The sequence below is a fragment of the Pungitius pungitius genome, chromosome 11 (assembly GCF_949316345.1).
Source record: "Pungitius pungitius chromosome 11, fPunPun2.1, whole genome shotgun sequence".
Taxonomy (NCBI): domain Eukaryota; kingdom Metazoa; phylum Chordata; class Actinopteri; order Perciformes; family Gasterosteidae; genus Pungitius; species Pungitius pungitius.
In genome coordinates this window covers 15,572,500-15,588,993 of record NC_084910.1, presented here as the reverse complement: position 1 = coordinate 15,588,993, position 16,494 = coordinate 15,572,500, and the positions used below count along the sequence as shown (strand labels likewise).

The 16,494-nt window shown below is 39.7% G+C and overlaps 2 protein-coding genes across 2 annotated transcripts; one reads left to right on the top strand and one right to left on the bottom strand.

Moving 5' to 3' along the window:
• The first annotated feature begins 259 nt into the window (after positions 1-259).
• Positions 260-7,568, top strand: LOC119196962 (NACHT, LRR and PYD domains-containing protein 1-like). Its single transcript, XM_062565538.1, has 17 exons — positions 260-596; positions 2,034-2,059; positions 2,238-2,309; positions 2,432-2,720; positions 2,933-2,973; positions 3,165-3,441; positions 3,787-3,833; positions 4,272-4,551; positions 4,714-4,766; positions 5,244-5,418; positions 5,764-5,792; positions 5,884-5,957; positions 6,068-6,291; positions 6,367-6,617; positions 6,756-6,884; positions 7,033-7,186; positions 7,303-7,568. Exons 1-17 carry the CDS (start codon positions 587-589, stop codon positions 7,566-7,568), a joined length of 2,397 nt encoding a protein of 798 aa, XP_062421522.1. The 5' UTR covers positions 260-586.
• Positions 7,569-11,699: 4,131 nt separating this feature from the next.
• Positions 11,700-14,674, bottom strand: LOC119197702 (apoptosis-associated speck-like protein containing a CARD). The gene is made up of 4 exons (XM_037454238.2): positions 14,318-14,674; positions 13,135-13,167; positions 12,639-12,683; positions 11,700-12,381 (listed from the first exon to the last, which is right to left on the bottom strand). Exons 1-4 carry the CDS (start codon positions 14,568-14,570, stop codon positions 12,116-12,118), a joined length of 597 nt encoding a protein of 198 aa, XP_037310135.2. The 5' UTR covers positions 14,571-14,674; the 3' UTR covers positions 11,700-12,115.
• Positions 14,675-16,494: the final 1,820 nt, after the last annotated feature.

Here is a 16,494-nt window from a genome sequence, read left to right as displayed (position 1 = left end):
CGAGCAGATGTTAGAATTAGGTTGGCAGGTAATAAGTGGTACTTTAATGAATATTGTGGTCCCTGCTTGCGTCTGTTTGTTGATTTTGTTACATACGGGACATTCTTTTTCTTCTTCTTCTTCTTTTCATTTGTCTTCTTCTTCGCACCTTGTGGGGGATTTCTATGCATATTTGTTGTTCTACCGCCCCCTGTCGACCGATGACGTTACCGACAGACAGGCAGAGGCCGTCCCGGAAACTACAGGAAACGACGGTTACCGGAGGGAAACGCTTAAGCGAGAGGGCAGCAGACTTCTACTAAAGTCCTGGATGATTAACCGCCATAAAATAAAAAAGAAACCAAAGCTACGGGCGGTATTCCAAACGTTTTTTTCTTTCTTTCTTACTTTCACTTTCATAGTAACCGCCAAATTATACTCAAACAGAAATTCATGTCAAAGACGACGGAAGAAAGAAGTGTGTGTTTTTTAAGCGTATTTTGCGACACATTTAAAGTTGACAGTCGAAAGCGATGTTTTCGTGGACGTATCAATAATTATTACCCAGTGAAGTTTTTCCTCAGTAGCAGGAACGGATGTGAATACGATGGCAGAAGGTAAGTACAAAGATGTCATGTACACAGTCATCTTACTCTCACTCACCAGTTCAGGTGGTCAGCCACACAAACGCAGCACACTGACATGAAACATATTGAACAAATGTGGTAAAAATCCATATTCAGTGTATAATAGACAGAACGGCGTCCTGCAAAGACAAAATGAAGCGGAGAGATTTTGCAGATTAGCAAGTGATGCAACAAATGCAATAATTACTCTTTAACAGAACGATTACAGTGGCGATCAGTTTTAAGACTTCCTTAAAATTAAGCTACATTTGTAATCTACATCTCCATTAGGTTTAGGGACGAGTGCCACTGATTGTTGCTTCAAAAAGTAGAAAATCAATTGGAAATCAACATTTTAATTTTATTCCATGATTACGACCACTGCAACAGTCCATCGTGAAACAGTTTCAATGTTTAATTTTTTGTTTTAGCTGCGACAACCTGAACATATATTTAATGCAAATGTGCTTTGATGAGGTCTTTTCTATGGAGGACTAAAAGTGCCACAATTAAGTAAATAAATACACAATTAAATAATTACTTAAATGTTTCATTAATTAATTAAAATTAGAAAAAAATACATAAATGTGTACTTAAATGTGTCATTAATTAAGTAAAATTAGAATTAAATACATAAATGTGTAATTAAATGTGTCATTAATTAAAATACAGATTCATTTTATAAAAAATACATATTTCACTATTTACATTTGCATTTCATGATCCTGCGTTGCAGTGCTTCATGAATTACTTAAAACTGCCAAACTGACCCATCAAAGTCAGTGGGCGTGGCTAACGCGAATCCAGTCTGACCTGGCCACGGCAGTATTTTGTTCCTGGCCCAAACTCTTTGTGGCATATAGATGGCCACCATAAGCTCATCAGGTCAGTGATATTAGCAGATAAACAATGCATCTTTCTAGATGTTTCATTACAATTCATGTGTTTGCAACAGGTGGAGATTTGTTGTCCACGGTGGGGTGGATGGATTCAGTCGTTTAGTAGCTCTGCATCAATCCAGTATCCGGAATTGATTTGTCTTGACTTGATACACAGGGGAACCAATCAGGCGTTAGGTTCCGCCTACCAACTTTTGATGGGTCAGTTTGACAGTTTTAAGTAATTCTTGAAGCACTGCAACGCAGGATCATGAAATGTAAATGTAAATAGTAAAATAAGTATATATGTATTTTACATAACATGAATCTGTATTTGAATTAATTAATGACACATTTATTAACACATTTTGTATTTAATTCTATTTTTAATTAATTAATGACACATTAAGCAATTATTTAATGATGTGTTTATTTATTTAATTGTGGCACTTTTAGTCCTCCATACTTTTCACTCTGTGATAACAACTACATCCAATTCCATCTACCATTCTAGTACTGGACAATTATATCCATTTTCTTTTGTCCTCAGATCAGCAGTCCACGCTGGTCCACAATGTGAGTAATCTCACACCACTTGTACAATAATACAAACATTAAAAGGCAATTTAGTGAATTCTTCTTGATTTTTTTTTCTAACTTTTACAGAAACAGAAATTCACAATAAGTGTGTTGGATAATTATAAGAAAATATTTAACTGGTTAAACATGTTATAAATCATGAGGCTCTTTGCAGTTTTTGGAGCCGTCTTTAAAAGGTTTCCAACCAGAAAGTGACAAGAAAGTCATGTCGTTGGGGGAGACAAAGGTAAATCACATTGATGTTGATTACTCAATGCGGAAACAAAAAAAAGTGTCACATGAGATCAATATGACAAATATGATCACTCCTATCAGTGCTGACGTGAATACTTGCTTTGAATTTCCCAGGTGGAGGCGATGGCGACTCTTATTGAGCTGCTTTTGGAAACTGTGATGGATTTGACTTCCTCAGAGTTCGCACATTTTCAGCAGTCCCTCCTGGATAAAATCAAGCTCAGCAGACCCTCCCCCGACTTCCCATTGAGGCTGCTGAGCAGGAGAGACAAGCAGGACACCGTGTTTTTGATGGTGCTGATCTACGGCCAACAGTCTTTGACGGAGCTCAAGGAGCATTTAAAATATTTCCGGTGGACCAATCTGGTGAAGAAATGGCCTCAAAGCAGCCCGGGACCCAAAAGTAGGATTGTTTTTAATGCAGAGAAAATAAGCAGCATTTGGTGTAGAACATCGATTTAAAGGCTATAAACGTAAAATATGAAATTGGAGATGGGGTGAAAAATGTTGAGGTTCAGGTCTAATTGTGTGTATTTTGACAAAGCAATACATCCTGATGATTATTCTTAGTTGTGAAGATCAGTAACTCATAACCTTTGTCACATTTCTTCTCAGAGAAACATTCCAAAATAGAGCGATCTGCACTAATCCAGAAAGTGAGTAATGTCACATCCGCCCGACTCTACACAGCAAAGTTGTAATAAATAATAAATAACTTATAAATGAGCTCTTTAAGAATTTAAGGCAAGGAAGAATTGGGAAAGTGAACATACTGTAATGCCGAGAGCAGAATGTCTCTTCCATTAATGAGATGCAAGGAGACCCACCAATGCATTGATCCTTCCAGGTAGCAACAATGGCGGCAGTGAAACAGGTGCTTTTGGAAACCCTCACTGGTTTTAGGAACGAGGAGCTCCAGAAATTCAAGGAGCTCCTGGAGTCGACGGTCTCCCAGAAGGAACTCCGAGGGATCTGGTGTGGATCGAGTGGCGCTGCGGACACGGTGGACAAGATGTTGCAGACTTACGGCCGCCGCTCTCTGGGTTTATCGAGAGAGGTCGTGGAGAAAATGAACAGGAGCGATCTGATGCAGAAATTGTCCGCGGCCAGCTTAGGACTCACAGGTAGATCGGAGAAGACGGACTGTCACATTACATAATCAAAGGTCCCGTGAATACATTATGGAATCATAACACAAAATTGGACCTCTACCCCATGGTGACAATGTAGAGTTTGAAAACTGGGGACAGGTAAATAACAAACAAACAAATAATTAAATAAGAAACACAAGTTATCCAAAAACGTAGAGTTTAGTATGTGTTGCATGTTTTTTTTTAATGCTTCGAATTCAAATTTTTTGTGTTTTATTTCCCTTGAAATTCACTGAGCCTTATTACAGTCGATCATATTCTCCGTATAACATTCAATTATAATTCTTTATGTCATTTGATTTCTTCTCTTCTCCACAGAGGAACCCTCTGTGGTAGAACATCAAGCTGCACCGTCAAAGAAAAGAGTGAGTCTGAATTTACACATCACAACGGTAAAAAATAAAGAGTTATTCAAAATTGGATTGTTCTCACGTTGTTATGGTTATGCTCTATAGTTATAACGTCATCTAACAAAAGATATGATTACTGTTCTGCTGCTGCTGATGAGATGAGAAAATAATTTAATGACTTTTTAATCACATTCAGTTGATTTTATAGAAAGAATGTTGTATTAAATCCGGTGGTAGTAGTTAATGTAGATGAATGAAATGGTTTAAAGTGAAATGGTTTGCATTTGTACAGCGAACGTCAACTAAATTAAAACAGATATTTGTGTCTCATTGTCTTAAAAAAAAAGCTTTGTGTTTCACGTCTAAAACACTGACAAGATGCAATCAAACAAATCTCTAACCGTCCCATTAAAACAAATGTTACATGTCCTTTCAACAACCACTTTGTTAAAGTTAAAAACATCAGCGGTGAGACTGAGTCTTCTACCAAAACTCAAAGCGTTGAGTATCGAGGAGTTTGAGAAATTCAAGTGGCTGCTGCAGTTCACGTACTTCAAGAAGAGTCTCCTTAACATCTCATGGAGCAAACTGGAATGGGCAGAAACGGCAGCTCAACTGGTAGAGCTGATGGAGGAGGAGCCACAGTGTCTTGAGGTGACCGAGGAGGTTCTAGTGGACATGAGCAGGGTCGTCCCAGAGGAGACGTTGCCAGGGACCAGCTCGGGACTCAAAGGTCAGAGACAGGAGACAGAAACTGATTCATTGCACTGATTCATTTGTTTCTCTAATACGCAGATCGTGAAAGTGGGTTTAAACTTTAGTTAATCAGGAATATAGTAAGTGATTTTCATTAAAAGCAACGTGATGTGTCATTTTCCGTTTTCTTTCTCTTTAGAGACTCAATCGAAGTCATGGTCTGAAACATTTCCTGATGTCAGCTCTGCTCCGGTAGGACATTTGTTAAAGCAGGAACATCACATCTGCTGTAGAAATGACTGAAACATCTCATCATTCCCGCTTTCAGTGGCACAGGGAGAGTTCAAGAGAGTCGAGAAAGAACAGTTACGGATTGTAGTTTTTAGAATTTCCTGTATTTAACTGTCGCTCCTCTACAAACAATAAACATTTAATGTTTGTAGATAAAAACAATTATTTAGTCATGAAAAACAAGATTAGTATTAATGACAGTAGCTCCTAGTGGGGACACAGATCCTTAAGATAAGTAACTCGAAACCAGATGACACTAAACGTCACGCGTTGTTTCTTTAATTAAATCGTGATGATGTTTAATGTGCCGAACGTGGCTTGAATATTTGTTTTTTCAAGACACTTAAATTACTTGAATGCTTTGATGCATAGAAATGAAAAGCTACATCATCACATTGGAGGTATATAAATACCTTTTACATTTTTTGAATCCATCAGAGCACATCACGACTATCTCGTCAGCAGAGATTAAGAAAGAAGAAGAACCTGCCGTCGATTATCAGGCGGTTAAAAACGGCGACCGGCGACCAGCCGTCTGTGGAGGTGACCAAGGAGGTTTTAAAGGAGATGGAATCGGCACAGAGTTCATCTGAAACCAGCTCAGCATCCAAAGGTAGAGGATTTTATTATCGGAATATGGGCAGAGGACTTGTGCGTTTCTTCTGAACTTTATATTTTGATTGTGTTGGCTCTGTCCATGTAAAAACTCCCCTTATTAACATATTTGCCTGCCAGGTTTCAGAAAATAATTTTTACCGTATGAATTACTGCAGTGAATGAAGGGTACTGGGGGATGTTGGGTTGAGGGATCCTCCACCGTGACACATGTTGAGGTGATTTGATGTTATTGCCGATGGAGACCACGCCCAGAAAGAACTAATAGAGCTTCATAATTGAAGCAGATGATTTCATATATCGACATAATATGGACTTAAAATATCATTGTTGTTTTCAAAAGGGCCTTCGGGAAGTTGTGAAAGCATCAGCGTAAGTCCTTACATTTATTTTATTTTTTTATTTATGGAATGTTGCAAGAAGAAGATCTTTGCTCATTTTTAAAAAGGATTGTTCTGTGCAGAAGGACTCTGTTAAATGGACTCAACGGGAACCTGAAGTGAATACAAAAGGTACCGATGGGGCTCCTACTTACAGGTAAAAACATCACATGAGGCACAGCCAAATGGAGGGATACCTGGTTAAAACAATGCAAGAATTATACTGACGATACTTTTCAGCTCGCTTGTTGTCTGTTTCATGTTTAGCCTGCAGTCCGAAGCAGGAAGCTTTGAATGCAGCGTCTCTGGCTTGCGCTGGATCTGTAAGGGAAAGATCAGCTTTAAGTACCAGTTTGTCTACATGGGCTCTTGCGAAGTATTAATGGAGAGGATCCCAAGCCTGCAATACATGCCTGCAGGTCCCCTGATGGACATCACAGTGGTTACTGGGAAGTTTGATGAAGTGTACCTGCCTCACTGGATCTGCATCGGTAAGTGGACATGAAGACATATGACACAACAGTCCATTTCTGCTCACTCATTTTGTTTGCTTGGATTTTGCATAGACAACAATCCAGAGATATTGGACAAGTTTGCAGTCCTACACACAGAGGACTGTGGACTTGTTGTGGAAGAAGTGTCTCAGGTCACATCGTCTCATGTGAAGCTGTCTGAGCCCGTTTTCTCTCTAAAAATGGTCCTGGTGAGATGGGGCATTCCAGTCGAAGTTAACTGTAACGTGTTGATATACAAGACCAACACGGCCTTCCTCACGCTCCATGTGTACCTGATCCCACGTGATCCGGGTCTGCTGCAGGTTATTTAATATTTTACTGGCATTACCGACAATAATGAGATGATGACACCACAAATAACTTGCACAACCTGCAGAAATGCAGATGACAAGATTTTGGCTGCTTTATCCTTAATAGTCACTTTGTGTTTTCCTCTATAGGAATTGGACAGGAGGATGTTATCCAATGGATACAAAGTCATCCAAAAGCCACACCCAGAGAAGTCCCTGAAAATGAAGGATCGTTTCATCTTAACTGCAGATTTGCAAGGAGCAGAAATTTATCCCGAGGTGTGTTTGCAGCTGCTTTTCAATTTTCTAAAAGAGTTGGTTACTATAGTGAGAGTGAGAGATATTTGAAACAGAAACACACATGTTTGTAACTTGCTGAAGTCTTGTTTATTTTAATTGAATCCCGGTTTTTTTCTTTCCTTGACAGACCTTAATGCTCAGGTACGAATACACACACCCAAATTTCTTCGAAGTGTTTTTTGAGAATCCAGAAACAAACTTCAGACTGAAGCTTTCAAACGAAAATGAGCGGCAAGCGGTGTGGATTATTATCAATAAGTGCAATTTTGATTGCAGAGCGTGTACAATCTGTAACTTTGGATGAAACCCAAACCAATGCAATGAAAATCACTTTTGATCTGCAGATTGTGTGTTTTTTGATGTCATCCTCTAGATGAGTTTATTTTTCTCCCCACAGGGTCAGACTTTGTGGATGAACACAGACTTGCGCTGGTCGACAGAGTGAGCAACGTTGGGGCCATTTTGGATGAACTCCTTGCCAAAGAAGTTGTCTCCCAGGGGAGTTATGATGAAATCATGAAAATCACTACCAGGAGGGATCAGATGAGGGAGCTCTACTCTGGTCCACTGAACGCTGCTGGACGTCGCGGCAAAGAAGTCTTCTACAAAATCCTCAAGGAAAAGGAGAGATTCCTCATGGATGATCTCAATAGAAATCGATGACTCTCGCTCTTAGATTCTATTCAATTTTCTATTCAAAAATATGTTTGACATTGTAGGATATTATAAAATAAATTGACGACTGTCACACCGGTTTTATTTTGAAATAATAACTCCTCTCGTTTCAGGTCACTTACCCTTCCTCATGTGTCACCAGTCTGATTTGCCCTTTCTCAATTTGCGTTCTTGTGTGGACTTTTGTTCTCGTGGACTCGTGAAACGTCATCAGTCGCAGCCCGAGTACTGTTCCAATTCTAAAGTCCGCATCTGGCCGAGAACGGTCAAAATACCCGGATGTGACTTGCCCCGCCCATTTAACCGGGCAAGCATCGGAGCAGGCTCGTCTGTTCTTGTGAGAGACAAATATCCCGGAATGCATTTCACCTCAGCAACAGGCAACAACGACAGAGGAAAATAAACACAACTTTATGTCGAAGTTATAAAATACTACTTTATTTAAGTAACGTAATTTGATTTTATGACTGAAGTTAGTTTAAGCAACTTTTGTTGTTAAAGCAAATGTTTGTCAACATTCAGCCTTCGTAACAGTCTGCTCCGTGGATGGAGATGTGAGGGACCGTCAGACCCTCCAGCACCGGGCGGTCAGCTCATCTCTGCCCGCAGAGAGCAGCCTGTCTTCTGTGAAATGCTCCGCTGGTTTTCATGTCTCTGTAGCGGTTATACATGAGATTTAACTGTACTATAACGAGTCTTCATACGTGTTAATGTGGTGTCAGAGACTGATGTTGTTCACCGGTAACGTCTGTTTGAGGACAGAGTTTAGATTCATAACTTCATGTTTAAATGTAACTTTATTGTCTGTATCCACAGAGTGCAGCTTGTTTATATCCATCATTGTGCATTAAAACTAACGATGTTTTAATTAAAGGACATGAGGGAACCGTCCTCAAGACTCGAAATCGGCAGCGGAACTTCAGCTTCAAAGAAACTTTGAAGCTCTGAATTATAATAATAATGAATAAAAGATTCCACATATGAATTATTGTATAGTTCTCTGTAAGATCTTTGATGTGTGGTCAGCTGCTTGCTGTACGAGGACCATCACACTGATTATCAGCCTCTTGATGTTTGAGTAACAAGACAAACGGTATGTGTGTGTGCATTCAAATATTTTTGTATAATATTTTCTTTTTTGTTACTGTATCCAACCTCCTCCTCCTAAAATGATAAAGCTAATTATTTTATGACTGATTATATATATGGTGGTCAATATTATATATATCATTTCTAATTTTAAATGAAAATGAGAAAAAGCTTGTTAATATGTTAACTTATGAATATAAGAAACGGAAGCCGAATACAGTTTTACAATATTTATTACAAATCCCAGTGAGCACAAGACGTTATTTCAACGTTGAAATATGGTTGAAATCGGGTTGAAATGAGGTCTGAACGTCTAAGACCTCATTTCAACGTCTTTTCAACTGGCCAAAAAGTGCGTGAAACATCAACGTGCTAGAAACGGGTAAATTTATTGATTATGTGTCATGTTGTAACGTATGGTTGAAAGAGAAGCGATAATATCATTAAGATTATCATAATAATGAATGAACTGGTCGGCGAAATTTGGTCTACGCAAAGACGTGATTTCAACGCATTTAAGATTGTTCTTAAACCGTCATAAATATGGAAATACAGAGTGTGAGTCTGTTACGCCGCCACCCCCGGCTCGGGAGAGGAGGTGGGGCGTAACAATATGCTTTAAGGACAAAATAATGCGGGCCCTTTCAAACATTAGTTGTAAACACGTAACTCTGCTCACATCTGTAACGCGCATGCGCAAGTTCTTAGACGCTGCAGAGCTTCCACCGGGGGCCGCGTGAGGTGAAGTGTGTCCGGGAGCAGAGCGACGTGAACGGGCTGATACAACCACGGCTACCGGCTCCAATACTCTGTAAGTACGTGAGTGTTTATATGAAGCACACCTGGAACTATAACCAGTTATTTTACTTGTGCTGCCCACTCGATACGGGAAAGACTGTTATTTTGGTAAGCTAGTTAGCGTTAGCACAGATAGTTTGCTAATTAGCACGCTAGCTCGGAACATCATAGAGTATTTCCCGTGTGCTTGGTGTTGCTTATGCGTTAGGTTGTTGCTGTACCCATATCATGTTATTGCCGTTCCCATTTCATGTAGAAAATACACGTTTTTAAAGCAACGCGGCCTAAACACAGATTGCAGGTGAATTCAACAAGTTGTGGCCTGTAAAGAAGCTAGCCAAAACATTGTAAGTTACTACATGCTTAAAGCAACATTGTAAAGTATGGTACTGTGTAATATACCTGGAAATGGTACTCCAAAAATGCCATAAATTGTTTATGTCTAAAGTAAACAATCCATAAATAAGGGTTCTAAAACACCTGCTGCTGTTATCACTATTAGTCACTTTTTTATTACTGTCATATACCCAAATTACACACTTTGCCTTTTCCCTAAAGTCTTTGTTCTTCCCTCCTCACAGGTTCCTGTGGATGGAGGTTACATCTGATGGAGTTTGTCCCTGCAGTTGTCCTTACACCTGGTCTACTACACTGAATATTTGAATAATTTCTGTCGTAGGAATTGAATGTACTGTACATCTTTAAGTTGTTCTTTCTGTACACACCCACTCCTCTCCACTGTTCACCCTCAAGTGTTGTCCAGTTGAAGGGAGTTTTATCTGTGCCGATGTGATGGTTTTGGGACAGGATGCTGCATGTTTACAGACTGTAAAGCTCCCTCAGGCTTATTTCATTTTGGGTTGAACAAAATAAAATTAATCGAATTAACTTGTTGACTAGAGGCATCTGCAACTGAGGGGTGTTCTGTGCATTCTGAGTCATTGAGTGACGATGAGGGAGACGGAGCTGATTTCAGGTATACTACCCGGATTCAAGTGACTCAGAGCCAAATGAAGTGCCAATGATTCAGAAAAATGGTTTACAAACACAAAATTCTAAACTGACTGGTTTGTGTTGTTGCTGCACTTATAATTTCATAGTTTATTTTCACAAATTGTATTTCTGAATTATGTTATGTATAGGAAAAGTGTTGTTATATTGATATGAATAAATACAAATTAATCAAATTGTGTTGTCCTTGTTATGGGGTGTTGACATGACAACTGTGTGACGTCAACGTCTACGAATAGACGTTGAAACAACTTTCACTTTTAAACCATTTTGCAACGTCTTTTCAACGTCGGGCATAGACGTTTATTCAACGTCTTTTCAACCAAAAAATGTTCACTGGGTCTATTCAACCATAGATTCAATTACTGTCCATGTTATTGGTCTTGTCACATATGTCGAACTCGCGGCCCGCCAACCGGCACCGGAGTGCGTCCGTCCCGCCGTCAGCGAACCGTTGGTCGGATCGCCAGCGCCCCGTCAGCCGTTCGCTCGAAGTCGGCCGTATCTGGCCCGAACCTGAAATGAGTTTGACACAAATTCAATAAAGTAACATAACCAAACCAGGCCTGACTACCTTCCTCTAAAACAGAATAAACAAAATGGCTATGCTTATCTAAAACATTTGGTAACACAAAAATACAGAGGAGGCATCATCCAGTAACCAAGTGTTTCTGGATAGTGATTGACAATGTGAGAGTAACATTTAGGGTACCCAGACTCACCTGGTGCTCAACCGCCCACCACAAACCTTCACAACAACATTTACAGTTCACTTTCATTCAAACACATCAGCATCTCTTCTTGTTTGACTCGGGCTTCCTCCTTTTGTTCTCGAGCCCTGCACCAGTTGATTGACAGGCGGAACCCAATCATCGTGATTGCGAAAGAGACAGGGACAGGAGAGAAATCCAGAGACAGGATGGGGGAAGATGTCCCAGCCTAAGAGAATTTTACGAACTCAGTATTGCAGTATGACAAACACGAGACGATGGTTCAAAAGAATTTGAAAATACATTTTTCCTTTAAAAACTCTCTAAAATCAGGTGAAAGCGCATTTCTCCCCAAATCAGTGTTGTAGTAACCAGGAGGAGCTGCTGATAAATGACGTGCTCTTTGGTCACACTACACTTTATAACAGCAACTTTATTTGATACCAGGAGAAGGCCTTTGATTTACGGATTTGATACATTTACGATAAAGATAATCAATAATGATCCCAAAATAAATTCACAATCTAACTATTCCATCATATTTGCTTTATATGTATTTTAAAAAACTTCATTCACTGAAAATGTCAAGAACAAAAATCGCAATCATAAGACTTTATCGTCAATACATATGAATTTCCAATTAACATTTTTTGAATGACCATACATGGGAATAAAAATCACAGGTTAAACCCGCCTCATAATGTTTAGATTTTTATTAAAATATAACTGATTGTCAAACTTGAATTACAACTTATCTCATCTTGAGCATCACTGATCAGGTGGATGAGGCGCCACATCTCATACAAACGTCCACTAATTTTAATCTAACGTGAGGTCTGTCTGAATATTAGTGACATGGTAATAACATTCTCATTGTTATTTTTGCAAATGGGCCCACTATATAATTTGGCTAAACTGAATGAACATTCAGTAATTATTCTGGAGATCTTTCATGAGAAATGTCTCATGTCTCTGGAGGATTTTGTAGAAGACTTCTTTGCCGGCACGTCCAGCAGCGTTCAGTGGACCAGAGTAGAGGCTCCTCATCCGATCCCTGCTGTTGCTGATATCAATGATTTCATCATATTTCGCCTGGGAGACGACTCCTTCAGCAAGGAGATCATCCAAAATGGTCTTAATGTTGCTCACTCTGTCGATCAGCGCAGATCTGTGATTATCCACAAAGTCTGACTCTGTGGAAAGAAGAAACAATGACTCCACAACGACACAATACAATTTCCCAAAAGTGTCAAACTACCAACATGCTGCACTCGTCTGCTCCTTTCATTGCTCTGCAGCATGTGCTGTGTTTGGAGAGCAAGTTGGACCTGTTCTAAACATCCAACCGTGCAGCAACACAAAAATGAGGCTCAATGGGGACGTTCTGGATTTCCTAAACAATCGGATCAGTGCCTGGTAAAATAAATTAGTAAAGAAGGCGTCCCGCTACCTGCGCTGCCACCTCGTGCCGTGGTGTTCACACTAGCTGCTCCGGCTGAAACAAATTGATGGAACATTTAAATTGTTTTGTGATGGAGCGTTCTAGTGTTGTCATGCACACAGCAAATAAAGAGGTCATCTGTCAGGGTGGAAATAGAACACTAAGAAAAGTCAAATTTGTTTCCTGCAAATGGTCCTCGACTTCATCCTCCTGATTTTAAAACACATTCTGCGAGTCATCTTCATAAATGTAAAGTTCAGCAGCGTGACACAGGAAAATCAATCCTGGTGGTGTAGATTAATCCAAACCCCTTCTTTCATCAATCATTAGTCTCTCCACAGCAGCAAAACGACCAAATTAAATTTGATGGTGAACATAATTCACTGGCAGTATTCTGCCTAATCTTCTATTATATAATAAATATTACACCAAATGACGTGTAATACTGTAAATACTGTATTACAACTCAATGAAACTCATTTTTCTATGTTAACAAAAGACTCACAGTTATTGGAGGGCTGTCCGCCGGTCTCTTGCACTGCAAAAATAGAACAACACTATTAGATTTGAGATAACGTTGAGAGAAAGAGAAGCATGGTGGATTTACAACCTGAGCTACAGGATGAATGTAGGAAATGTTTTTTTTTTTGCTTTCTCAATTGGAATCTTGGGTTAGTCATAATTCCACTGAATCCCTGACTGCAAAGTACATGAACTGCTCGTTAAAACATTCTTTTGTATTCCTGCTCAACCAGTTTCTCCTCCGGTTCTTACTGGCACATGAAATGTTCATGAGGGGAGAATAAATCCACAGCTAAATATGTATCATCTTTAATGAATTTGTAAGAACACCTTTGCAAATGTCAGTGTGTTTAAATGTAACATCCGTTCATTCATTTGTCAAGTATAAGGATGCTGTGCTTTTTAATAAATGTATTATAGCTGCATTCAACTTAGGGGAGGCTCTGGTTTTGTGCAGTGGGAAAACTTGTGGACGTAATATATAATTATTATATATCAACTACCCCTGTTTGTCTTCTCCCTTGCTAAATGAATGCAAAACAATTAAGGAAACCAAAAACTCTTAATTTTTTATATGTATGAATTTAGTAATCGGTATTGAATCGGCAATAAATCTATTTGAAACGATATAAATAAATCTGTATTGAATCGGCAATACAGTCCGTGCTCTTTACTTCCTTGACGAGAACGCGCAGGTGAGGGGTGCTCCAGATGGCCCGACGCGCCATTGCCGCCACAACAGTATAAAACCCTCCACGGTTTGCTCGATAAAGGAGATGAAGTATAACATCTCAGAATATACTGAAAAACTGTAACACTCTGTCGCCGAGAATAATCAGGACATGTTGTGCCTCGTCCACCGATGTGTGGCTGCCCGGGAGCGCTCACCTGGCGGAGCCTCCGCTTCAAAGTGAAAGTAAGAAATTAACTGTGGCAAATGGTCGATGGTGAAAATGACCACGTGGTTAATTAAAAGTGGTCATCTGTCAGCTTCATTGACTCCAGTGTTGATTCTTACTTTGCACCAATTCACTAAGTCAAATTCCTCTACGTGTAACATATGTGGCAACAAGTGGCTTCTGTGTCCGGTTCTGAAGCAAATTAAAGCCGAATAAAGATTCTGTCCCCGACTCCACCTGTCAAACCACGAAGCCTCTGATACTCACTCAGTTTGTCTGCGTGTTCGTTACAGCCGATTTCTCTCAACAGCTCTGCGGTCACCGAAGGAGCTCCGGCTTCGGTAAAAGTAGTTACCAAGACATCGGCGATTTCTAAGCGTGTTTTACCCTCCACCTTGTTCTGGAGGACCTTCGGCTCTCCGGGGCGATCCCTGAGCTCATCGCAGAACTCTTTAAACTGCTCATTTGAAAGGTCCGCCAACGCGTCTTTAATCGCCCTTTTGACGGTTTTGGGGGGCATTTTTCACCGAAAGATCCCGAACTGTCGATGAAAAGTTGTGACACAAGCGGCCGAAAGTGAGGTCTCTTCTTCTTTTCCGCGCAGGAAACCGGTGGAGGCGCTTCAGGTGCTGTCGGAAATATCATGATCATAGTTGATTATATAATAGAGTGTAACATATGTATATCATTTAATGCAAAAAACTATATCAACACATACACAAATAATTAATCTTGTTATGTTATGTATGTATGTAATATGTTGAATTAACTCAATCTACCTGCTGTGCAAGGCAAGGCAATTTGTATAGCACATTTCAACAACAAGGCAATTCAAGGTGCTTCACATAAAACCATTAAAGAAATCCAAACCTAAAGCAAGGAACAAGTCGACCTAAGCTGTGTGCCGTGTTTATGCCAATTCTTATTTTGTAATATAAAGCTTAGTTTTGGAAGATACATAAAAATGTCAAAAGTGTAAAGACGGGTGGACAGATTCAAAGGTTGGTCTGCAGTGTACTTTCTCTCTTATTTCACCTTATTATGCATGTGGGTCCGTGCCTAGTAAATGTTTCTATGGCTAGGATTGGGAGGGGTTCATCGAATGGCAAGTAACAGGAGGTTCCCCTTTTTTTCGACTAATTTAGTCTAGGCCTATTACTTTTGTATTGCTTTTTCATATCAACATGCTTTAGACATATTTTATTTGTTATTTATACTAGTAGCCTACTGTGATGAATTTTTCACGTCCCAGATATTTTGATGCCCCCCCCAGGCACTTGGTGTCCTATGCGCAGTGCGTGATGTGCGTGTGCGGAGCGCCGGCACTGCTAATCACTAATCAAAATACACCAATCAGTGTTGTATCAAATCATTCAGTGCCACGTACATTTGTACACTCAAATAAATGATTGCTTTTTAGAAAGTACCACATGGGTTTCAGGATTATTGACAGTAAAGCTGCTTTAATATATGATATTTTTCCAGTGTCAGCAGCCTAAAGGCTTGCTGTTGCTTCGCCTTTTGACTTGTACATTCCTTTTGACTTTGTACATTCCTGCCAAAAAGAGCAACCCAATGTATAGGCCTGGATGTCGGTCACATCCAAGTCTTTCCAACTCTCCCCGTACACACCTGCCCTCTAATTTTGTCATCTAGAGTCGATCCTTTTACATTAATGGTGTTATGAAGAGCTCAAATGCTGATTTTATGTCATGGACTTGGCTGACAGCGTATTTGTCAGAACCTGAAAGCCTTCTGATGACATTAGAAGCACTAAGTCTACCTGTTGTTCACGTGGGGAGACGGACCATAATAACTTTACATTTTTGGGTTTGCTGGTGGTTGAGAGACAACAGGAGGGTCAACAATGAGGGTCTTATTCTCATCAGAAGAGGATGCCTCATAATCAAGGTCCTTCTCAACATCATCTTTTGTCTCAGACACATTCTCGAACTGGCTCGGAGGAGGCTGGCACAGTCCGGCTGCCTCCTCACCGCTTTTTCACTGCGGCGTTACGTCAGATTAACAAGACTAACATACGTGAACTACAGGACGCAGACTATGGGGTGCGAGGACATGTGATACAACTGTGTACAAACATTACATTGATGACATATAGGGACATTATTTACACATGCTCAAGTTTAGCTAAAACACGAGCAGCTCATCCGGGTTAATGAGGATTTGGTCAATATACATTTACGATAAAGATATTGAGTAACAATCCCAAAAAAATGTCACAATCTAACTTAAAAGGAGATCTATTAGCAGGTGTGTTCATACCTCTCTTCTTGTTAAAGTCAATTTAATGAGTATTAACATGTGGTAAAATGTCATTTTAAAAATAAAACAGGAGATGCCTGTTTGTAAACTCTATTCCATCATATGTGCCTTATATGCGATTTAAAAAAAACTGGATTCACTGAAAATGTCAAGAACAGAAA